Source organism: Ranitomeya imitator, chromosome 10 (assembly GCF_032444005.1).
Source record: "Ranitomeya imitator isolate aRanImi1 chromosome 10, aRanImi1.pri, whole genome shotgun sequence".
Lineage (NCBI taxonomy): Eukaryota > Metazoa > Chordata > Amphibia > Anura > Dendrobatidae > Ranitomeya > Ranitomeya imitator.
The window spans coordinates 72,477,279-72,502,632 of NC_091291.1; the positions used below are offsets into that span (position 1 = coordinate 72,477,279).

The 25,354-nt window shown below is 49.0% G+C and overlaps 1 protein-coding gene across 1 annotated transcript in view; it reads left to right on the forward strand.

Annotated features, from left to right (window-relative positions):
- The window catches only part of DPAGT1 (dolichyl-phosphate N-acetylglucosaminephosphotransferase 1), a 59,960-nt gene that overhangs the window by 2,805 nt on the left and 31,801 nt on the right, over positions 1-25,354 (forward strand). Inside the window, exon 2 of the mRNA XM_069742617.1 lies at positions 6,552-6,672. Within this exon, the coding sequence (XP_069598718.1) occupies positions 6,552-6,672 (121 nt within the window). The remainder of the gene's footprint in view (positions 1-6,551; positions 6,673-25,354) is intronic.

Sequence of the window (25,354 nt, forward strand, 5' to 3'; positions counted from 1 at the left end):
GGAGGAGCAGGGACCGGGACTGGGACTGTGCGGTGCTGGAGGAGCAGGGACCGGGACTGGGACTGTGCGGTGCTGGAGGAGCAGGGACCGGGACTGGGACTGTGCGGTGCTGGAGGAGCAGGGACCGGGACTGGGACTGTGCGGTGCTGGAGGAGCAGGGACCGGGACTGGGACTGTGCGGTGCTGGAGGAGCAGGGACCGGGACTGGGACTGTGCGGTGCTGGAGGAGCAGGGACCGGGACTGGGACTGTGCGGTGCTGGAGGAGCAGGGACCGGGACTGGGACTGTGCGGTGCTGGAGGAGCAGGGACCGGGACTGGGACTGTGCGGTGCTGGAGGAGCAGGGACCGGGACTGGGACTGTGCGGTGCTGGAGGAGCAGGGACCGGGACTGGGACTGTGCGGTGCTGGAGGAGCAGGGACCGGGACTGTGCGGTGCTGGAGGAGCAGGGACCGGGACTGTGCGGTGCTGGAGGAGCAGGGACCGGGACTGTGCGGTGCTGGAGGAGCAGGGACCGGGACTGTGCGGTGCTGGAGGAGCAGGGACCGGGACTGGGACTGTGCGGTGCTGGAGGAGCAGGGACCGGGACTGGGACTGTGCGGTGCTGGAGGAGCAGGGACCGGGACTGGGACTGTGCGGTGCTGGAGGAGCAGGGACCGGGACTGGGACTGTGCGGTGCTGGAGGAGCAGGGACCGGGACTGGGACTGTGCGGTGCTGGAGGAGCAGGGACCGGGACTGGGACTGTGCGGTGCTGGAGGAGCAGGGACCGGGACTGGGACTGTGCGGTGCTGGAGGAGCAGGGACCGGGACTGGGACTGTGCGGTGCTGGAGGAGCAGGGACCGGGACTGGGACTGTGCGGTGCTGGAGGAGCAGGGACCGGGACTGGGACTGTGCGGTGCTGGAGGAGCAGGGACCGGGACTGGGACTGTGCGGTGCTGGAGGAGCAGGGACCGGGACTGGGACTGTGCGGTGCTGGAGGAGCAGGGACCGGGACTGGGACTGTGCGGTGCTGGAGGAGCAGGGACCGGGACTGGGACTGTGCGGTGCTGGAGGAGCAGGGACCGGGACTGGGACTGTGCGGTGCTGGAGGAGCAGGGACCGGGACTGGGACTGTGCGGTGCTGGAGGAGCAGGGACCGGGACTGGGACTGTGCGGTGCTGGAGGAGCAGGGACCGGGACTGGGACTGTGCGGTGCTGGAGGAGCAGGGACCGGGACTGGGACTGTGCGGTGCTGGAGGAGCAGGGACCGGGACTGGGACTGTGCGGTGCTGGAGGAGCAGGGACCGGGACTGGGACTGTGCGGTGCTGGAGGAGCAGGGACCGGGACTGGGACTGTGCGGTGCTGGAGGAGCAGGGACCGGGACTGGGACTGTGCGGTGCTGGAGGAGCAGGGACCGGGACTGGGACTGTGCGGTGCTGGAGGAGCAGGGACCGGGACTGGGACTGTGCGGTGCTGGAGGAGCAGGGACCGGGACTGGGACTGTGCGGTGCTGGAGGAGCAGGGACCGGGACTGGGACTGTGCGGTGCTGGAGGAGCAGGGACCGGGACTGGGACTGTGCGGTGCTGGAGGAGCAGGGACCGGGACTGGGACTGTGCGGTGCTGGAGGAGCAGGGACCGGGACTGGGACTGTGCGGTGCTGGAGGAGCAGGGACCGGGACTGGGACTGTGCGGTGCTGGAGGAGCAGGGACCGGGACTGGGACTGTGCGGTGCTGGAGGAGCAGGGACCGGGACTGGGACTGTGCGGTGCTGGAGGAGCAGGGACCGGGACTGGGACTGTGCGGTGCTGGAGGAGCAGGGACCGGGACTGGGACTGTGCGGTGCTGGAGGAGCAGGGACCGGGACTGGGACTGTGCGGTGCTGGAGGAGCAGGGACCGGGACTGGGACTGTGCGGTGCTGGAGGAGCAGGGACCGGGACTGGGACTGTGCGGTGCTGGAGGAGCAGGGACCGGGACTGGGACTGTGCGGTGCTGGAGGAGCAGGGACCGGGACTGGGACTGTGCGGTGCTGGAGGAGCAGGGACCGGGACTGGGACTGTGCGGTGCTGGAGGAGCAGGGACCGGGACTGGGACTGTGCGGTGCTGGAGGAGCAGGGACCGGGACTGGGACTGTGCGGTGCTGGAGGAGCAGGGACCGGGACTGGGACTGTGCGGTGCTGGAGGAGCAGGGACCGGGACTGGGACTGTGCGGTGCTGGAGGAGCAGGGACCGGGACTGGGACTGTGCGGTGCTGGAGGAGCAGGGACCGGGACTGGGACTGTGCGGTGCTGGAGGAGCAGGGACCGGGACTGGGACTGTGCGGTGCTGGAGGAGCAGGGACCGGGACTGGGACTGTGCGGTGCTGGAGGAGCAGGGACCGGGACTGGGACTGTGCGGTGCTGGAGGAGCAGGGACCGGGACTGGGACTGTGCGGTGCTGGAGGAGCAGGGACCGGGACTGGGACTGTGCGGTGCTGGAGGAGCAGGGACCGGGACTGGGACTGTGCGGTGCTGGAGGAGCAGGGACCGGGACTGGGACTGTGCGGTGCTGGAGGAGCAGGGACCGGGACTGGGACTGTGCGGTGCTGGAGGAGCAGGGACCGGGACTGGGACTGTGCGGTGCTGGAGGAGCAGGGACCGGGACTGGGACTGTGCGGTGCTGGAGGAGCAGGGGCCGGGGACTGTGCCGGGGGGTGCCTGTGCGGTGCTGGGGCTGTCCTATCCTGTGTGCGGGGGGGGGGGGGGGGGGACTGCGGTGCTGGGGCTGTCCTATCCTGTGTGCCGGGGGGACTGTGCGGTGCTGGGGCTGTCCTATCCTGTGTGCCGGGGGGGGGGGGGGGACTGTGCGGTGCTGGGGCTGTCCTATCCTGTGTGCCGGGGGGGGGGGGGACTGTGCGGTGCTGGGCTGTCCTATCCTGTGTGCCGGGGGGACTGTGCGGTGCTGGGGCTGTCCTATCCTGTGTGCGGGGGGGGGGACTGTGCGTTGCTGGGGCTGTCCTATCCTGTGGGTCGGGGGGGGTACTGTGCGGTGCTGGGGCTGTCCTATCCTGTGTGCGGGGGGGGGGGGGGGACTGTGCGGTGCTGGGGCTGTCCTATCCTGTGTGCCGGGGGGACTGTGCGGTGCTGGGGCTGTCCTATCCTGTGTGCGGGGGGGGGGGACTGTGCGTTGCTGGGGCTGTCCTATCCTGTGGGTCGGGGGGGGTACTGTGCGGTGCTGGGGCTGTCCTATCCTGTGTGCGGGGGGGGGGGGACTGTGCGGTGCTGGGGCTGTCCTATCCTGTGTGCCGGGGGGGGGGGGGACTATGCGGTGCTGGGCTGTCCTATCCTGTGTGACGGGGGGGACTGTGCGTTGCTGGGGCTGTCCTATCCTGTGGGTCGGGGGGGGTACTGTGCGGTGCTGGGGCTGTCCTATCCTGTGTGCGGGGGGGGGGGACTGTGCGGTGCTGGGGCTGTCCTATCCTGTGTGCCGGGGGGGGGGGGGGACTATGCGGTGCTGGGCTGTCCTATCCTGTGTGACGGGGGGGACTGTGCGTTGCTGGGGCTGTCCTATCCTGTGGGTCGGGGGGGGGTACTGTGCGGTGCTGGGGCTGTCCTATCCTGTGTGCCGGGGGGGGGGGGGGGGAGGACTGTGCGGTGCTGGGGCTGTCCTATCCTGTGTGCGGGGGGGGGGGGGACTGTGCGGTGCTGGGGCTGTCCTATCCTGTGTGCCGGGGGGACTGTGCGGTGCTGGGGCTGTCCTATCCTGTGTGCGGGGGGGGGGGGACTGTGCGTTGCTGGGGCTGTCCTATCCTGTGGGTCGGGGGGGGTACTGTGCGGTGCTGGGGCTGTCCTATCCTGTGTGCGGGGGGGGGGGACTGTGCGTTGCTGGGGCTGTCCTATCCTGTGGGTCGGGGGGGGTACTGTGCGGTGCTGGGGCTGTCCTATCCTGTGTGCGGGGGGGGGGGACTGTGCGGTGCTGGGGCTGTCCTATCCTGTGTGCCGGGGGGGGGGGGGACTATGCGGTGCTGGGCTGTCCTATCCTGTGTGACGGGGGGGACTGTGCGTTGCTGGGGCTGTCCTATCCTGTGTGCCGGGGGGGAGGGGGGGGACTGTGCGTTGCTGGGGCGGTCCTATCCTGTGTGCTGGGGGTCTTGCGGGGCTGGAGGATTCCAGGGCTGGTCTCTGGCTGGAGGACTGTGTAGAGGCTGGGGGTCTGCAGAGGGCTGGCCTGTGGGGCTGGATGACTGTCGTCTCTGGGCTGTCCTGTGTGCTGGAGGGTTACTGTATGTTTACAGCAGCTCAGATGACTATGGCAGCAATCATGCTGTGCCGCTGTACTTCATTAGGTGGGCACAGTGCAGACAGTAACGTCCTCCCATACAGCAGTGTACAGCAGCACAGGGGGCGCTCCAGAGCATAGTCCGGAGACTACAGTTCATGTCAGTTATATCGTCTCTAAGCTGACCGAAGCTTTAGGGATTTTTTTTTTTTTTTAAAGAGTAACCATAATTTTTCCATTTTTTTTTTTTTTTTTTTTTAAATTTCATAATGGTACCATGATAGTAATCATCTGTGTAATGTACAGTCATGGCCAAAAGTTTTGAGAATGACACCAAAATTATATTTTCACATGATCTGCTGCCCTCTGGTTTTTATTAGTGTTTGTCTGATGTTTATATCACATACAGAAATATAATTGCAATCATATTATGAGTACCAATAGGTTATATTGACAGTTAGAATGAGTTAATGCAGCAAGTCAATATTTGCAGTGTTGACCCTTCTTCTTCAAGACCTCTGTAATTCTCCCTGGCATGCTCTCAATCAACTTCTGGACCAAATCCGGACTGATAGCAGTCCATTCTTGCATAATCAATGCTTGCATTTTGCCAGAATTTGTTGGTTTTTGTTTGTCCACCCGTCTCTTGATGACTGACCACAAGTTCTCAATGGGATTAAGATCTGGGGAGTTTCAAGGCCATGGACCCAACATCTCTATGTTTTGTTCCATAAGCCATTTAGTTATCACCTTTGCTTTATGGCAAGGTGCTCCATCATGCTGGAAAAGGCATTGTTGGGCGCCAAACTGCTCTTGGACGGTTGGGAGAAGTTGCTCTTGGAGGACATTCTGGTACCATGCTTTCTTCATGGCTGTGTTTTTAGGCAAGACTGTGAGTGAGCCGATTCCCTTGGCTGAGAAGCAACCCCACACATGAATGGTTTCAGGATGCTTTACAGTTGGCATGAGACAAGACTGGTGGTAGCGCTCACCTCTTCTCCGAATAAGCTGTTTTACAGATGTCCCAAACAATCGAAAAGGGGATTCATCAGAGAAAATGACTTTGCCCCAGTCCTCAGCAGTCCACTCCCTGTACCTTTTGCAGAATATCAGTCGGTCCCTGATGTTTTTTCCAGAGAGAAGTGGCTTCTTCGCTGCCCTCCTTGAAACCAGGCCTTGCTCAAAGAGTCTCGGCCTCACAGTGCGTGCAGAAGCACTCACACCAGCCTGCTGCCATTCCTGAGCAAGCTCGGCACTGCTGGTAGTCCGATCCCGCAGCTGAAACAGTTTTAAGATACGGTCCTGGCACTTGCTGGTCTTTCTTGGGCGCCCTGGAGCCTTTTTGACAACAATGGAAGCTCTCTCCTTGAAGTTCTTGATGATGCGATAGATTGTTGACTGAGGTGCAATCTTTGTAGCTGCGATACTCTTCCCTGTTAGGCCATTTTTGTGCAGTGCAATGATGGCTGCACGTGTTTCTTTAGAGATAACCATGGTTAACTGAAGAGAAACAATGATACCAAGAACCAGCCTCCTTTTAAAGTGTCCAGTGATGTCATTCTTACTTAATCATGACTGATCGCCAGCCCTGTCCTCATCAACACCCACACATGTGTTAATGGATCAATCACTAAAACGATGTTAGCTGCTCCTTTTAAGGCAGGACTGCAATGATGATGAAATGTGTTTTGGGGGTTAAAGCTCATTTTCTGGGCAAATATTGACTTTGCAAGTACAGTAATTGCTGTTAAGCTGATCACTCTTTGACATTCAGGAGTATATGCAAATTGCCATTACAAAAATGAAGCAGTAGACTTTGGAAAAATTAATATTTGTCTCATTCTCAATAGTTTTGGCCATGACTGTATCTTATCAGATAAATCTGCTGCTTTCTCCTCCTGGACTGATCACGTATTCTCCGTTCATGGGTAACATGTGTTTTCAGTGAAGACAAACTGTCCCATTACTGAGATAGGAGATGGAGGAGCAGGAGGCAGACACAGACATTCTGCTGCAAGTTCTCCGGAAAGTCACTTGCAGTTCTCCATAGAACTTTGAGCACCAGCTGTAATCTATCTCTATAGTGGGAAAGTCTGTACTCACTGAACACAGATTCACATGTGAATCGAGAACTGAAGAAGTGGATTTCTCTGATAAGAACTTTTCTTTTTCTTGTGTACTGTTTACTGATTTAGGAAAAAAAAAGGTAAAATGACAATCGCTTTCATATATCTTTTTTTCATCTGACAACCATGCTACTGATGGATGTAACAAACAATTGGAGATTGATGTTCTTCACTTCTTGTTTCCACAGCCCAGAGTCACAAGGAGTGATCAGCGGAGCTGTGTTCCTGCTCATCCTCTTTTTCTTCATCCCAGTGCCATTTTTGAGTTGTTTCATTGAAGAGAAGTGTAAAGAGTTTCCTCATCATGAGGTGAGATTATTTTACCATTGTATAAGCACATATATGAATTCTGACTCCTTGGCATGTCCCGCAGGATGTAAATTATGGAAAAAAACAAGGAGAAATAAACCCCAAAAAGTCCAGAATCAAAGACATTGCTATAAATATAGTTTATTCCAAAATTGGGGAAGTAACAAAGCACACAAGGAGGAAGGGCGCACGTGCAATGTGTATAAGGAGTATGAAATGGAATATAGTAACAAAGGTTTACACGAAACGCGCGTCGGGGTGGGCCATGCTGCCTTTTCTAACTCCGAAAAAAAGATAAATTCAGCTCACCCTTTAGATGATTTTCCTTATGAGTCCAGGAAATCTTGAGCACAGATTCGCGTCTCTTCTGCCAGATGCCTAGAGATGCACATGTGGAAAAAAGGGAATCCATCTCCAAGAGATAAGATCACTTGGCTTTAATAGTATTCATTTAACCCCTTTACCCCCGTGGTTTGCACGTTAATGACCGGGCCAATTTTTACCATTCTGTCCACTGTCTCTTTATGAGGTTATAACTCTGGAACGCTTCAACAGATCCTGGTAATTCTGACATTGTTCTCGTGACATATTGCACTTCATGATAGTGGTAAAATTTCTTTGATATTACCTGGGTTTACTTGTGAAAAAAATGGAAATTTGGCGAAAATGTATGAAAAATTTCCAACTTTAAATTTGTATGCCCTTAAATTTCAGAGATATGTCACACAAAATAGTTAAGTAACATTTCCTACATGTCTACTTTACATCAGCACAATTTTTCATTTTTACAACACCATTTTTTTTTTTTTTTTTTTTTTTTTTAGGAACCACATCACATTTCAAGTCATTTTGAAGGGTCTATATGATAGAAAATACCCAAGTGTAACACCATTCTTTAAACTGCACCCTTCAAGGTGCTCAAAACTACAGTCAAGAAGTTTATTAACCCTTCAAGTGTTTCACAGGAATTTTTGTAATGTTTAAAAAAAAAAAAAAAATGAACATTTAACTTTTTTTCACAAAAAATTTACTTCAGCTCCAATTTGTTTTATTTTACCAAGGGTAACAGGAGAAATTGGACCCCAAAAGTTGTTGTAAAATTTGTCCTGAGTACGCCAATACCCCACATGTGGGGGTAAACCACTGTTTGGGCGCATGGCAGAGCTCGGAAGGGAAGGAGCGCCGTTTGACTTTTCAATGCAAAATTGGCTGGAATTGAGATCGGACACCATGTCGCGTTTGGAGAGCCACTAATGTGCCTAACCAGTGGAAACCCCCCACAAGTTACACCATTTTGGAATGTAGACCCCCCTAAGTAACTTATCTAGATGTGTGGTGAGCACTTTGACCCACCAAGTGCTTCACAGAAGTTTATAATGTAGAGCCGTAAAAATAAAAATCATATTTTTCTCTTCGCCACGAAAGCACCCACTTGAGAGAGGGGATCCGCCCCTAGGAACAGGAAACCCTATGGAGAGAATAAAAGGGGCGGTCCCCCTCGCTCCCACAGTTGGTTTCCTGTTCCTACGGGAGACCTGGAGAGAAGAGGATTCCCAGCCTGGATGCCGCTTGCGCAGTTTACCTGTATAGGGACGTCAAGGGCTCCAGAGCTGGAAGCAGCATCGGGGGTCCTATGGCAGTTTTCCCCCTCTGCTGGCAGGTACCGTGAGGCCAGCATCGGGGAGTCGCCTGGCTCACAGAGAATCATCCAGCAGACCTGCAGGGACCGGACCGCTGGGGTAAGAACCTGTTTCGCCATCTTCGGGTGGCGCACAGGCAGCGTGTGGCCCAGTGTTTTCTCCCCCGGAAGTATTGCTACAACTTCCGGGGTAACGTAGGAGGAGGACGGCGCCTGCGCGATCGCTGGGTGGAGGCGCAGGCGCGCACAGCAGAGCCGCAACCCGGATGTAGTAGTCACTTCCGGGTGCGGCAGGAAGAAGATGGCGGCCCCCATTTACAAAAGGACGCCGGCGTCTGATGAGGTGACTGGGTTTAAATATGGGATGATTGAAGAAAGGGTGGCGTTGTATGCGGATGACATTCTGCTATTTCTGTCTGACCCGGGTACGTCCTTGGAGGGAGCCATTGGGATTATTGAGCGTTTCGGATCGGTGTCGGGACTTAGGATAAACTGGAGTAAGTCTATCTTGTTTAAGGTGGATGATGATGGTGGGGAGCCACTGGAGGATGGGCGACTGGAGGTGACTAGCCAATTTAAGTACCTTGGAATATGGGTATCTATGCCTGTTACTGACTATATACATAGAAATCTGACTCCAATCTTAGGTGTTCTTAAAGCGAAAGCGGATGCTTGGCTTAAACTGCATTTATCTGTGGTAGGTAGGGTGAATCTTATTAAAATGATTTTGATGCCAAAAATACTGTATATTCTTCATAATGCGCCAGTTTGGATACCATGCGGGAGATTTAGACAGATTAACTCTCTGTTCAGGAATTTGATATGGGGGAGACAGCATCCGCGTATCAAACTGGAGACACTTCAGCGACCCAAGGAAGATGGGGGATTGGCATTGCCTAACCCTGAAATATATTTTCTTGCAGCCCAGAGTCAGCATTTAAAAGGCTGGGCGCAGGAAGAGTCATCTGGGGCGGTACAGCGGCTGATGGAAGTGGTGACAAAAAGAAGGCCAGTGGTACAATGTTTGGAGGATGGATCCCTGGGGGCTCTGGGGAAATTATACCCGACTGTGTTGTTGATACGCAGGCTGTGGGGTAGGCTGAGACATATACGGGGGGTCACGGATTTGACTAGATTCTCACCGCTATGGCATAACAGCAACTTACAGGAGTTTGAGGCACTGGGGGTACTGACAGAATGGCAGGTCAAAGGGATTCAGTACGTGTATCAAATAATTGAGCGAGGTGAATTGAAATCATTTTCCCAATTACAGGCGGAATTTGGTCTTGGGACTGTGGGGGAATTTCAGTATTTGCGGATGAGGCATGCTTTTGGAGCTCAGAGTAGAAACGGAGGTATTGGAATTCAGAGGGATATAGTACTGGAGTATGTGTGTAATGAAGGGACTACTGGGGGAGTCATATCTGCTTTGTATAAAGATCTGTTGCACACTTTCCTATTGGGGTTTCCAATAATGGCGAGAGCTAAGTGGGAGAGGGATCTGGGTCCAATGGAGAATGAGACTTGGGAGTCGGTGCTAGAATGGGTCCCACGATTGTCACTGAGCGAACCGTATAGACTGTCACAGCTCTATGTGATACACAGGGTTTATAAGTCACCGATGGTGCTATATAAGGCTGGTTTGCGTGATGATTCTGAATGCCCGAGGTGTAAAACTGCAGATGCTGATATACTCCATATGATGTGGACGTGTCCGAGACTGGCTGCTTTTTGGGTGGTAGTTTTGAGTCGTATGGAAGGTGCGTATGGATGCACGGTGCCAAGGGATCCACTTGTGTGCTTGTTGGGATGTGTGGATGAGATTGGAGTGGATAACAACCTAAAGATAGCTATTGCCAGATTGTTATACATGGCTAGGAAGGTAATAGCTCGAAATTGGATTAGGGAAGAACCGCCGTCAAGAGGAGAGTTCCTCCAGTATGTGAAGCAGGGCCTGACACTGGAAAAGGGGTTTTATAAAAAAAGAGGGAAAATCGAAATGTTCAATAAAATGTGGTCTCCGTGGATTGCTATGGGATAGGGGTATTATAGAGGGAGAGTTAATTAAGGTTCCTAATTAATGGTAATGTTAAATGTGGCTTATATTATTGGCCGAGGGATTAGATAGTATATTGGTCTAATGATGGAAGTGCTAAGCAAGGTGAGCTGCTTTGTTGGTTGGGGGGTGGTGGGATTGAAGGGGAATGTTTGAAGGGGGGGAAAAAAGCTTTGTATTGAAAATAAGAATGTAACATGTCATTTATCTTGTTATTCTTAATAAAAATTTATTTGAATTAAATAAAAAAAGGACGCCGGCGCTGATACCCGGCGTCCATCATGGCATCTCCTAAGGACACAGCGTTACCTTCATCCGAAGTCACCGCTGTTACACCTGGAAGCCGGACTAGCAGCAGCCGCAGATCATCCTCCAAGAGCGCCAGAGAAAAGAGATCGGACCGGTCAGCTCCTCCATCTGTGCCTCCGTCTCCTCCTCTCCAGCCGGTGGTATGACTACAGCTTCAGGGGTGAGTGTTTGTCTACCCTATTTAAGCTGATTACACTCCCCTCTTTTATCTAATTCCCTAGGTTAAAAGAACAGGGAAATCCAAACATAAGCAATGTGCCTTATGCTCTCAGCCGCTCCCGGACACCTATTTAAAAAAGTTGTGCCATTCATGCATCGAATCCACCTTACGTGAGGAGTCTTCAGTAAGGTCGGAAGATATACGTAGCATGATTAGGGAAGAATTACGAGCCTTTCGGAGCTCGGATAAAGTTCCTGAGAGTAGGAAAAAATATAGCTCTCCTAGATCTGAACAGTCATCTGAGGTGGAGGATAAGGATTCGGACGATTCCCAAGAGGTTATATCCTCGGAGGGTGAGCAGGATACATGTTTTCCTACAGACAGTATTGACAATCTAGTCAAATCAATACGTAACACCATGGGTATGGAAGATACTAAAACCCTTAAGACACCACAGGACGTGATGTTTGCTGGCCTGTCTGAAAAAAAGAGACCTTCTTTTCCGGTTATTCCAGCGATAAAGGACTTAGTCAGAAAGGAGTGGGAAAGCCAGGGGCAAAAAGGGTTGCCGTCTTCCTCAAAACGTCGCTATCCCTTTAATGACGAGGATTTCTCCAAATGGTCAAAAGCCCCAAAAGTAGATGCGGCAGTGGCATCCACTTCTAGGAAATCTCTACTACCTGTAGAAGATTCTGGATCTTTGCAAGACCCACTTGATCGGAAAGCGGATTCCCTTTTAAAAAGAGCTTGGGAATCCTGTACAGGAGCTTTAAGACCGGCTATTTCAGCCACATGCACTGCTAGGTCCATGTTGGTCTGGTTGAATGACCTTGAAGAAGGCTTGAAAGGTGGCCTTTCCCGCAATAAAATCATATCATCTATTCCGTTAATTAGAGGAGCTACTGCCTTTTTTGTCGATTCTACAGCTGATTCCATCCGATTAGCAGCCAAATCGGCAGGTCTGACCAACGCGGCTCGCCGCGCCTTGTTGTTAAAAGGGTGGAAAGGAGATCCACAAACGAAATCTAAGTTATGTGGTCTACCATGCCAGGGTGAGTACCTATTTGGTACTCAGTTAGATGAGATCATTACCAATGCAGGTGAGAGGAAGAAAGGGTTCCCCAATAACACTTATCTTCCATCCTATAGGAGAGCGTTCCGAAAGCCCATGTTCAACAGAAGACGGGACTATAAAAACCAGGACCGTTTGGCTGGCAATAACCTCTAATCCATGGGCAACTAGCCTCATAACTACGGGCCTAAAATTAAGATTTTCCCAAGTCCCCCCGGACTCATTTTGTCTGACTTCCTTAAAGTCACCATCACAACAAGAGGCCTTGGAACAGGAAATAACTCTCCTGTCCAAAGGAGTATTAGTGGAAGTCCCTTTTCATCAAAAAGGAAGGGGATTTTATTCCCCTTTATTTTTGATTTCGAAACCAGACAGATCATATAGAACAATAATTAACCTTAAGAGACTAAACGTCTTCCTAGAGAACCAAACTTTTAAGATGGAATCTATTCGGTCAACTATTAAGCTTCTGTTTCCCCATTGCGTCATGGCAGTTCTTGACCTTAAAGATGCATATTATCATCTTCCAATCTTCAGTGAGCATCAAAAATATCTACGAGTGGCAGTTATGGTCAAAGGTCAGATTCGGCATTATCAATACACAGCAATGCCCTTTGGTCTATCAATAGCCCCTAGAGTTTTCACATAACTAATGTCAGAAGTAATGTCATATTTGAGGTTAAAAGACACCCTCATAATACCATATTTAGATGACCTATTGATAGTCGGGAACTCTCTTTCTCAATGTCATCAACGTTTAGCTGATTCAATTTCGTCCCTACAGGGGTTAGGGTGGTTAGTAAATTGGGAAAAATCTAGATTGTCCCCCACAACTAACCAAAAATTTTTAGGAATTATTCTAGATTCTACAAATCAAATGTGCTTTCTTCCCGAGTCAAAACAAATAACAATCATAAACAAAGTACAATCAGTGATTAACCACCCTCTAATTTCCCTAAGAGAAGGTATGTCCCTTCTTGGTTCCTTCACTTCCTGTATTCCAGCTGTTCCGTGGGCCCAATTCCATAGCAGGAAATTACAGTATACAATTCTTCGTGAGGAAGAAAGATTACATGGCCGATTAGATAGTCGTATTCCCTTACCAACAGAGGTAATACAATCTCTCACTTGGTGGTTAAATCCGGATCATTTTTTCAGTGGGGTTCCCTGGGTGGTTAAACCATCAAAAACTATCTTCACTGATGCCAGTCCTAGTGGTTGGGGAGCACACTTAGAAGATCAAATAGTGCAAGGTCTGTGGTCTCCTAGAGAATCGGATGATTCTTCTAATAAAAAAGAACTGAAGGCTATCTATCATGCCTTATCTGAATTTCTTCCGCAGCTACACGGAACGCATACAAGAGTCTTTTCAGACAACATGACAGCGGTAGCATATATAAACCACCAAGGAGGAATAAGATCAGAAGCTCTCATGTCTACAGCCAACGACATTCTAGCCATAGCAGAGGAGCACTTTCTGTCCCTATCAGCGCTTCATGTGAGGGGAATCGACAATTCGAGAGCAGATTTCCTCAGTCGCCACACTCTCCACCAAGGAGAATGGGTTCGAAGTCGTCGTATCTTTTGCATGATAATAAAAAAATGGGGCACTCCCGAGATAGATCTCTTTGCGACAAGACAAAACAGACAAGTCAAAAAGTTCGCATCATTGTTCCGACATGACAATCCAGATATCTTCGACGCCCTTCAAGTACCATGGGTATTCAAGAAGGCATATGCCTTTCCCCCGCTGATACTACTTCCGACAGTGATCAGGAAGATAAGAGAGGACAGAGCAAACGTGATCTTAATAGCTCCGTTCTGGCCCAAGAGGCCATGGTTTTCCTAGCTGAGAGCCATGTCAATCTCAGACCCATGGATCCTCCCGGAGGATCGGGATCTTCTTTTCCAGGGCCCCTTCAACCACCCTCAGGTGAAGGGTCTTCGGTTAACAGCCTGGAATTTGAGAGGCAGCTGCTAAAGATGAGAGGGTTCTCAAACAAAGTGATTGACACTCTGCTATTAAGTAGGAAAAAATCCACTACCTCCATCTACGCAAGAGTGTGGAGAAAATTTCTAAACCTCTACCCAACGGCCCTGTCAAACGAAATTCATATTCCTATGGTTTTAGAATTTCTTCAAAAAGGGCGCGATTTAGGCCTGGCAGTCAGTACCTTAAAAGTACACATTTCTGCGCTGGGGGCTTTATATGGTCACGATATCGCAGGTAATAAGTGGGTAGCCAGGTTTGTTGCAGCTTGCCAGAGGTCAGAGACAGTTCGAATTCCCCATGTACCACCTTGGGATGTTAATTTAGTCCTTGAAGCTCTTACAGACCACCCTTTTGAGCCACTACATTCAGCTCACATAAAACATGTCTCCCTCAAGACAGCTCTTCTTGTCGCCTTAGTATCAGCGAGAAGAGTAAGTGACATACAGGCACTATCGATAGATCCTCCTTTTATGTCAATATTTCCAGATAGAGTTGGCCTAAAGACAGACCCTTCCTACTTACCCAAAGTATGCACTAAATTTCACAGATCACAAGAAATTTTCCTTCCCTCCTTCTATGATAACCCTACAAGTCAGGAAGAACAAAGATACCACACATTAGATGTGAGGAGAGCCATATTAGCCTATTTGGATAGGACTAGTGCCTGGAGGAAGAGCAGGGCTCTCTTTGTTTCTTTCCAGGGTCATAGAAAAGGAGCTGGAATCACGAAGGGTAGTTTATCTCGGTGGATTCGAGATGCAATATGTCTGGCCTATTCATCCAAAGGGGAGAATCCGCCTGAGACCGTAAGAGCACATTCCACCCGGGCGATTGCATCATCCTCGGCCGAAAGAGCGGAGGTTCCGATAGAACAGATATATAAGGCCGCAACCTGGTCTTCGCCTACTACCTTCTATAATCACTATAGATTAGACTTGTCTTCCTCATCTGACTTGTCCTTCGGTAGATCAGTCCTTAACACAGTGATCCCTCCCAAATGACTATCTCTGAAAGTCTCTCAAGTGGGTGCTGTCGTGGCGAAGAGAAAACACCGGATTACGTACCGGTAATGCTCTTTTATAGAGCCACGACAGCACCCCTTCACTTCCCACCCTAATAGGTTTTTTATTTAGAAGCACGGTTAAGGGTATTTGGTTCTTGTAGTTAGCCATACTTAAGTTAACTAGTTATAAACGATAATATTGAATGACCTACTAAAATCTGGTGGGCGGTTCCTCGCAATCTCTGTAAACCCAACTGTGGGAGTGAGGGGGACCGCCCCTTTTATCTCTCCATAGGGTTTCCTGTTCTTCGGGGGCGGATCCCCTCTCTCAAGTGGGTGCTGTCGTGGCTCTATAAAAGAGCATTACCGGTACGTAATCCGGTGTTTTTCACAAAAATGATCTTTTCGCCCCCCAATTTTTTATTTTCTCAAGGGTAACAGAAGAAACTGGACCCCAAAAGTTGTTGTCCAATTTGTCCTGAGTACGCTGATACCCCATATGTTGGGGTAAACTGCTGTTTGGGGGTATTACAGAGCTCGGAAGTGAAGGAGCGCCATTTTTCTTTTTCAACGCAGAATTGGCTGGAATTGAGATCGGACGCCATGTCGCGTTTGGAGAGCCCCTGATGTGCCTAAACAGTGGAAACCCCCCAATTATAACTGAAACCCTAATCCAAACGCACCCCTAACCCTAATCCCAACGGTAACCCTAACCACACCCCTAACCCTGACACACCCCTAACCCTAATCCCAACCGTAAATGTAATCCAAACCCTAACTTTAGCCCCAACCCTAATCGTAATGGGAAAATAGAAATACATTTTTTAAAATGTTATTTTTCCCTAACTAAGGGGGTGATGAAGGGGGGTTTGATTTGCTTTTATAGCGGGTTTTTTTAGCGGATTTTTATGATTGGCAGCAGTCACACACTGAAAGACGCTTTTTATTACAAAAAATAGTTTTTGCGTCTCCATATTTTGAGAGCTATAATTTTCCATATTTGAGTCCACAGAGTCATGTGAGGTCTTGTTTTTTGCGGGACGAGTTGACGTTTTTATTGGTGCCATTTTCGGGCACGTGACTTTTTTTGATCGCTTTTTATTCCGATTTTTGTGAGGTAGAATGAACAAAAACCAGCTATTCATGAATTTCTTTTGAAGGAGGCGTTTATACCATTCCACGTTTGGTAAAATTGATGAAGCAGTTTTATTCTTCGGGTCAGTACGATTACAGCGACACCTCATTTATATCATTTTTTTATGTTTTGGCGCTTTTATACAATAAAAACTATTTTATGTAAAAAATAATTATTTTTGCATAGCTTTATTCTGAGGACTATAAATTTTTATTTTTTTTTTTAATTTTTTTGTTGATGACGCTGTCTGACTGCTCGTTTTTTGCGGGACAAGATTACGTTTTCAGTGGTACCATGGTTATTTATATCCGTCTTTGATCGCTTGTTATTCCACTTTTTGTTTGGCGGTATGATAATAAAGCATTGTTTTTTGCCTCTTATTTTTTTTTTTCGTTGTTTGCTGAAGGGGTTAACTAGTGGTAGAGTTTTATATGTCGGGTCGCTACGGCCGCGGCGATACTAAATATGTGTACTTTTATTGTTTTATTTTTTTTACTTTAGATAAAAAACAATTGGAACAAAATTGGAACAAAAAAAAAAAAAAAAAAAAAAATATATATATATATATATATATATATATATATATATATATATATATATATATATATATATATATATATATATATATATATATATATATATATATATTAATTTATTTCGCGTTGCTCCGAGGGTCTCATGTTTGATCGCAGTGTGCCGGGGGTTAATGTACCAGGAGTGGTCCGTGACCGCTCCTGGCACATAGTGCTGGATGTCAGCTGACACTCGGCCGCGCTGATCGGTGATGACGCACTATCCTGTCGGGGGGGCATACTGGCCCACCCCACCTCGATGGGATAGTACGTCTGATGTCAGAAAGGGGTTAAAATAAAAATAGTCTATCAGACATACAAGAACTGGGTATACCTCATTGATCCTTCCAGAACAGAACATGCGCTGCAAGTGTTTCATTCTTCAGGGAAAGGTGTAGATACTCCCCCAGACTTGTTACAAACTATACATGAAGTGGAAAAACTTTCTCTTAATGAAACACACATCTGGTGGGATCAAACCACATTGGAAAATTACCCTGCTCGGAATATGAGCCCTAGAGGATTGAGAATAAAGAAAATACCCACAACAGTTTATAACATTTTGTGGTGGAATGGAATTCTATTCTGACTAATTGTTCAACGAAGCTCATGCAATTATTAAATATGAGAGCTGTGAACTCTCCAATATTCAGACAGATTTGAATAAAAACTTATTGTTTCTCAAGTCTAAAATGACTATGGATAATTTTGAGGTTTTCCAAAAAGAATAAAAATCTAAAATACAGTCATTGGAGGATTCCATCATTTCTCTCAAAAAGAAAAAATTTATTACATAGACATTTTTGATTATACCAATGACCGAGTCTATGAATAGGGCAGATGGGAGAAACAACCTGATACGCCCAAGTCTATATTGAAAAAACGCACCAACAAATAATGATAAAACGCACAAGGAGGGGCAGAAGGAAATATCGCAAATGCTCCAATGTTTTTCAGGAGTCGACAGGGGTTTCAAAAAGACTCCTCGCTAGATGTTATTCATTTATCTTCTAATATTTTGTCTGATGTTGAAATTAAACTTCTTTCAAAAGGACTCAATTTTGGTCCCACTAACTCAAACCTGGATGTTTCTTCTATTCTAAAAGATATCAATAAGTTTGGAAGAGATCATGCTGTAAAAAAACATTTTTTTTTCTGGAGGACAAAACCAATAAGCTAACATCTTCAGCTGTTATTAATGAATTCAGAGGGAAGAATTTCTTGAAACAGAACACTCTCTTACGTCTCCTAGATCTTGACACTTTGAATAATTCACCAAATGATACTAATATTGTTTCTGGATTTAAGACTAGGAATCCTACTTTTTATCCAATTCAAAGCCGGACTGAGTGGATGGAAAAATTCCAGGACAATGTGGAGAGAGACATGCGTAATCTCCTTTCTGACACTACATCAAAATCTTGTAAAAACAAGTTGTCCAAAGCTGAATCAATTGCATTGAAAAACCTACAAGCCTGCAAAGACAGAATTATTAACCCCTTCACCCCCGGAGCTTTTTCCGCTTTTTCATTTTAGTTTTTTGCTCCCCTCCTTCCCAGAGCCATAACTTTTTTGTTTTTCCGTCAATATGGCCATGTGAGGGCTTATTTTTTGCGGGACGAGATGTACTTTTGAACGATACCATTGATTTTACCATGCCATGTAAGTGTGATGAAATTGCAAAAAAAGTGCAATCTCACACTTGTTTTTTGTTTGGCTTTTTTGCTAGGTTCACTAAATGCTAAAACTAACCTGCCATTATGATTCTCCAGGTCATTACGAGTTCATAGACACCAAACATGTCTAGGTTATTTTTTATCTAAGTGGTGAAAAAAAAATCCAAATTTTGCTAAAAAAAAAAAAAAAAATGCGCGATATTCCGATACCCGTAGCGTCTCCAATTTTCGTGATCTGGGGTCAGGTGAGGGCTTATTTTTTGCGTGCCGAGCTGGCGTTTTTAATGATACCATTTTGGTGTAGATACGTTCTTTTGATCGCCCGTTATTGCATGTTAATGCAATGTCGCGGCGACCAAAAAAACGTAATTTTGGCGTTTTGATTTTTTTTCTCGCTACGTCATTTAGCGGTCAGGTTAATACTTTGTTTTTATTGATAGATCGGGCGATTCTGAACGCGGCGATACCAAATATGTGTATGTTTGATTTTTTTTTTAATTGTTTTATTTTGATTGGGGCGAAAGGGGGGTGATTTGAACTTTTATATATTTTTTATTTTTTTTTAATCACTTTTTTTTTTAATTTTGGCATGCTTCAATAGCCTCCGTGGGAGGCTAGAAGCATGCATAACTCGATCGGCTCTGCTACATAGAGGTGAAGTACAGATCACCTCTATGTAGCAGAAATGCAGGGTTACTTTGAACGCCGACCACAGGGTGGCGCTCAAAGCAATCGGCCATCAACAACCATAGAGGTCTCAAGGAGACCTCTGGTTGTTATGGCGATGCACTGCTGACCCCCGATCATGTGACGGGGGTCAGCAGTGCGAGCACTACCGGCCGCGCGGCCGGGAGCGCTAGTTAAATGCCGCTGTCAGCGCTTGACGGTGGCATTTAACTAGTTAATGGGCGCGGGCGGATCGCGATTCCGCTCGCGCTCATTGCGCGCACATGTCAGCTGTACAAACAGCTGACATGTCGCGGCTTTGAGGTGGGCTCACCGCCGGAGCTCACCTCAAAGCAGGGGATCTGCCAGCTGACGTACTATTCCGTCAGCTGGCAGAAAGGGGTTAAGATGTCAGATAAGGGTGGCTCAGTTGTTGTTTTCAATGAATCGGACTATGTGACTGCACTGCTGCTTTTGCTGATGAATGCAAAAACATTGTTATTGATGGTGCGTTACAAGTTTTTTTTTTTTTTTTATTTTTTTTTATAAAATCAGTCAGAATATCTGTGTAGAGAATTCAATTTTACATGCCTTGCCTAAAACACACAAGCATATTTTTCCCCCACCTATGCGTTCAATAGTCTGTGGCATTGGTTAGCTTAATGAACATCTGGGTGAATGGCTTGGCACAGTTTTACAGCCCTTGGTACAGAGGTTACCAGGCTATCTGAAAGACTCAACAGATGTTCTAGCTGTGTATACGTGTATCCCACATAAAATAGCTATCACTGCAGTACAATTCAACCTCAACAGATGCAGTACTTATACTGATGAGTTAAAAAATTATTTCATTATGGTTTTGTTCTTTTACTAACTCATAATTTTTTTTTTTTTTTTATTTAATAGGTTTTTTTCTTCAAAACAGTGGAGTTTCCATGGGTGCTAAATTCTCCCCATTGGTGGCTAATTTGGTGATGGCTTGGTGGGAAGATTTATTCATTTTTAATACTGATAATCCATTTTTTGAGTCCATACAATAATATTCTAGATATATTGATGACTTATTGCTAGTGTGGAATGATGTTTCTAAAATTTCTATATTCTTTGATTACATCAATAATAATTCAATTTAAAATTTACGTATTTTTTCAATGAAAAGTCAATACATTTTCTTGATCTTAGTTTATCAGGAATTCCACACCAAGCCATCACCAGCTGCACACATCGCAAATCAGCTGCAGGGAACACCATACTGCATGCACGCTGTTTCCACCCTTTCCATACCATTACATCAATTCCACTAGGTGAAACGTTAAGAGCAAATCGCAATTGTAGTGATAGTTATTTTTTCTTTCTCCCTTCATTGGGGGACACGGGTAACCTTGGGTGTATGTTGCTGTCGCTAGGAGGCTGACACTATGCAAATAAGGAAAAATAACTCCTCCCCGGCAGTATACACCCTCCGACAGGCACAAGTCAACTCAGTTTTTGCTTAGTGTCTGTAGGAGGCGGACCTGGATCTAACACCAGATCCGCTTTATTTTCTTTTACAGGGGTTTTGTGTGTTTATTAATCATTTTGCAGATTCTCACCCTGTTTTTCCCACATTTAAGCGACCGAGAGAGCAGTGTGGTACTTCCCGCACTGCCCACTCTAGGACCCGCTGGCAGGACTTTGTCCTCTGTCACCCTTATGGGTGTTTTTTGGTAGCCAGTCCTCGCCTTTTCCCCTCCTCACCCCTCTCCTCGGAAAGGGCTTAGAGGAAGACGGTGGTGACCTCCCCCCTTCTCGTTAGGGGTTGACGCCGTCTTCTGCACCATCCGGGGACCGTGCGGCAAGGAGGATCTCCTCTTCCAGGACCCTCTACCTCCTGAGGGCTACTGACGTGATCATCATGGATGAAGAGGGACAGATCTTCAGGCAGGTACAGACCCCCATCCACAGCGGCCCACCACACTCGTCCGCCTGCAGCATTCACCTGCAGCAGCCATGGGACATTTCGCGGCCATATATTCAAATTTTGCACCTTTTTTCCTTAGCTGCACGCGATTCACTCACTCTTGTCCTCGGCACAGTGTTTTCCGGCAGGTCACGCCCCCTTTTCTCTGGCCTAACCAGACTCCTGTTCTTCAAAGCACTGAGCACGCCTCCTCCTGCTCCCAGCGCTGGCATTGGCCACTCTCGGGCAGGACACGCGCCTTCGGGCGCTCCAGCCTATCAGGTTGTCGGTTTCACTTTGCGGCCGGCCACGCCCCCTTTTCTGCGCGCCAGTTACATGAAGCCCACAGCTATCGCTTCAGGACAGCTTCACCCATCGCGTCGCGTGGCCACAAGGTCGTCTTCCAGGCAGGGGACACAGCTTCCTGCGCTGCCGCTCATCGCTCGGTGTCTGATAGACTCTGCACTCCTCCTCCCCTGGCCTGTACTTCTCCCCTCAGTAGTACCGCCTTCTTGGCATCCTGCTACAGGTGTCACTCAGTCTCTACCCATGCCCAACCCCGCAGGGGCCCACGGCTATATCCCTACGGTGACTTGTGCCTGCTGAAAGAGAAAGTGGGCTTTAGGCCAACTGTCTCCTTTCTGTCCGTCCTGCAGTCCTTCCACCATGTCAGTCCCTCAGGAAGTCCCTAATACTCGGGATGAGTGCACTCCCTCGGAGTGGGCTGTTGCCATGTCTCAGTCAGTCTCTGACCTGACCAAAGTGTCTCAATCCCTGGTACAAGTCCTAGAACGCGTTCCGCTTCTATCTACTGCCACCAGTGCCACGAACGCCTCACACGGCGATTCACTCGCACCTGACCACGACTCTCACAGGATCAGCATGAGAAAAGATCCAGGAAGAGGACTCTGTCTAGCTCCTTCATCCAGTTCAACGGATCCCACTGCGTCATCCAGAATACCCCGCTCTATCCGTTCCCTCTCCTCGGAGGTGGACGTCGGGTCGGATGTAGCCTCTCAGTCGGAGTCTGACTCGGATGCAGATCAGACCTCCGGGACGCAGGATATGGTAGATAGCCTTATTTCGGCTATTACTCAAACCCTTGAACTTAAGGAGGAAGATGCAACTTCTTAAGATTATCCTCGCAGACAGTTCTGTCTATTCCTGATGCAGCGTCTCTAAAAGATGCTACAGACAGGCAAATTGAGGCTTTAACGAAATCAGCCTTTGAAGCGTCCAGCGCCTCTCTCTGCCCCAATTTCGCTTCCTCTTGGATGGCGAAAGCCGTATCGGCCTGGGCTAAGATCCTTCGCACGGGCATTGTAGCTTTGGCTCCTTCCGAGGAGCTAGCGGATTTAGCGGGCCAGATTGCCTACGTGGGAAAATAGCTCTTAAATGCCTCCCTGGATGCGGCTGCTTGCTCCGCAAGGGCAAACAGCAACATCATTGCCATTCGCCGAGTCCTTTGGCTGAAAGCTTGGAACGCAGACCCCACTTCTAAAAAATCCCTCTCTGGTCTGCCTTTCCAGGGCTCCGGGCTCCTTGGCACAAAGCTGGACCAGATTATCTCGGACGCCACTGGTGGTAAGAGCACTTCTCTACCTCAATCTAAACCTAGGCGCCCCTTCAATAGAAAGAGACCCCAACCCTTTTGCCCCTTTTGGTCCTTCACCTCCTCAGGTGGTTCCTTTCAACAGGACCGTTCTTCCGCCCAGGGGGAACGAAGAAAGCCTTCCTTCAGGCCTAACCCTCACTGGAAAGCTAAGAGCCGCTCCTCTAAACCTTCCAGATCTCGCGGCCACAGATTCTCTTCAAAATGAAGGGTCACCCCACCTGGAAATCCTTTCCAGGGAGGGAGGCAGACTTCTGTTCACAGAGGCTTGGTTATCGGTGGTCGTCGATGCCTGGGTCAGGGAGATCGTTACATCGGGCCACAAAATAGAATTTTCTTTGCCCCCAGGAAGACGTTTCTTCCTCTCTCGCCCTCCCATGTCCCAGGGCTTCTCCATTCCGTCGCTTCCCTCCTCACCTCAGAGGTAATCGTCCCAGTTCCTTACCGCAAACAGTTTTTGGGCTTTTACTCAAATCTGTTCGTAGTTCCGAAAAAAGATGTCTCACTCTGCCCGATTTTGGATCTCAAGAAGTTGAACCACCATCTTCGGGTTCAACACTTCAAAATGGAGTCACTGTGCTCGGTGATCGCTTCCATGGAACCGGGAGAATATCTGTGCTTTGTGGACATTCAGGATGCATACCTACACATTCCTGTTTGTTTACAGCATCAGAGTTTCCTTTGTTTCGCGATCCAGGAGCAACATTACCAGTTAACAGCGCTCCCGTTCGGCCTGGCATCCGCTCCCAGGGTCTTCATGAAGGTAATGGCAGCGGTCATGGCCATCCTTCGATCAAAGGGGATCCTCATAATCCCCTATCTCGACGACCTCCTTGTCAAGGCTCCATCTCGCCGGGATTGCAGCCAGAGTCTCCAGATCACTCTGGACATGCTAATCCGTCTCGGTTGGATAATCAGCTAAGAAAAGTCCACCTTAATTCCGACCCAACGTCTCTAATTCCTGGGCATGGAATTCGACTCCATTCAAGCCCAGGTCTTCCTCCCAAAGGAGAAGTTCCTTTCTCAAAGGCAGGGCATCAAAGCCCTGAAGCGCCCTGTCCCTCAGCCTCTGCGGCTCGGTATGAAAGTACTAGGGAAAATGGTCGCTTCCGTAGAAGCGTACCTTATGCTTCATTCCACTCTCGCCCTCTCCAGCTGGCCCTCCTGTCTGCCTGGGTCAGGAGCCCACTCTCCCTAGATCGCCCAGTTCGCCTACCTCTCAATGTGAGACAGTATCTCACTTGGTGGACACTATCCGCCTCCATTCTGCGCGGGAGGTCATTTCTCCCCCTCCGCTGGCAGGTCATCACCACCGACGCCAGTCTTCATGGGTGGGTTGCGGTTTTTCTCCATCTAGCAGCTCACGGCCAATGAAACGGTCACGAGACCCTTTTCCCAATCAATCTCTTGGAGATCTGGGCAATCTTCCTGACCCTTCTCCACTGGCAGTCCCTCCTCACGGGAAAACTGGTCCGCATTCATTCGGACAACGTCATGTTCCCTCCATATCAGCCGTCCACATTCCAGGAGTGGACAATTGGCCGACTTTCTCAGCCGTCAGTGGCTTCAACCAAATGTGTCAGAGGTGGGGCGTTCCGGAGGTCGACCTCATGGCTTCCCGAACTAACCACAAGGTTCCCCAGTACGTATCCAGGTCTCGGGACCCGATGGCCATCGGCTGCGACGCCCTGGTGATCTCGTGGGCCCTGTTCCAGATGCCTTATCTGTTTCCGCCTCTTCCGTTGATTCCAAGGGTCAAAAAGAAGGTAAAGGCAGAGGGGGTTCCTGTTCTCTTACTAGTTCCAGATTGGCCTCGGATGGTCTGGTATGCGGAGCTAGTGAACATGCTATCGGACGTTTCCTGGAGGCTCCCAGACCGTCCGGATCTTCTATCGCAAGGGCCCCTCTTCCACCCGAATTCTCGGTCTCTGAATTTAATGGTATGGCTGTTGAAGCCGCAGTCTTAAAGGACGCAGGTTTTTCCCACAGTGTCATACAGACCATGATAAAAGCTAGGAAACCGGCATATTCACGTATCTATCATAGATGTTGGAACTTGGAAAGCCTTTTTCCGATGGTGCGATGACAACAGTTTGTTCCCTATGGTCTTTTTCCTTCCTTCAGTCCTCGGTTTCCTTCAAATGGGTCTCGATTCGGGACGTTCTCTGAGTACTCTAAGGGGTCAAGTTTCCGCTCTGTCCATCCTCTTCCAGAGAGACCTGGCTTCCCTTCCCCAGGTAAAGACCTTCCTTCAGGGTGTCTCTCACATAGCGCCTCCTTACCATCCTTTGGTTGAGCCATGAGATCTTAACCTTGTCCTTGGCGCCCTCCAGCGCACGCCTTTCGAACCGATTCAGGACATTTTCTTTTCCCTTCTTTCATGGAAAGTGGCTTTCCTGGTCGCCATCACCTCGATTAGGAGAGTCTCCGAGTTGGTGGCGTTGTCCTGCCGTTCTCCCTTCCTGAATCTGCACCAGGATAAAGTGGTCCTTCGACCCGTTCCTTCCCCTCTACCAAAAGTAGTTTCGGCTTTTCACAATCGAGGACATCGTCCTTCCTTCCTTGTACCCTTCCCTGGTTCATCCCTTGGAGAAATCTACACAAACTGGATTTGATCAGGGCTATACGAGTCTATCTTTCCATAACTGCTTCTTTTCGCCAGTCCGATCATCTGTTTGTCGTCTCTGAAGGTCATCAGAAGGGGTTCCCCGCCTGTAAATAAACTATTGCTCGTTGGATTCGTTCGGCAGTTCTGGAGGCATACCGTGTTCAAAACAAACAGCCTCCTCCTGGGGTGAAAGCTTACTCTACCCGGGCTGTGGGAGCTTCCTGGGCTGTTCGTCACCAAGC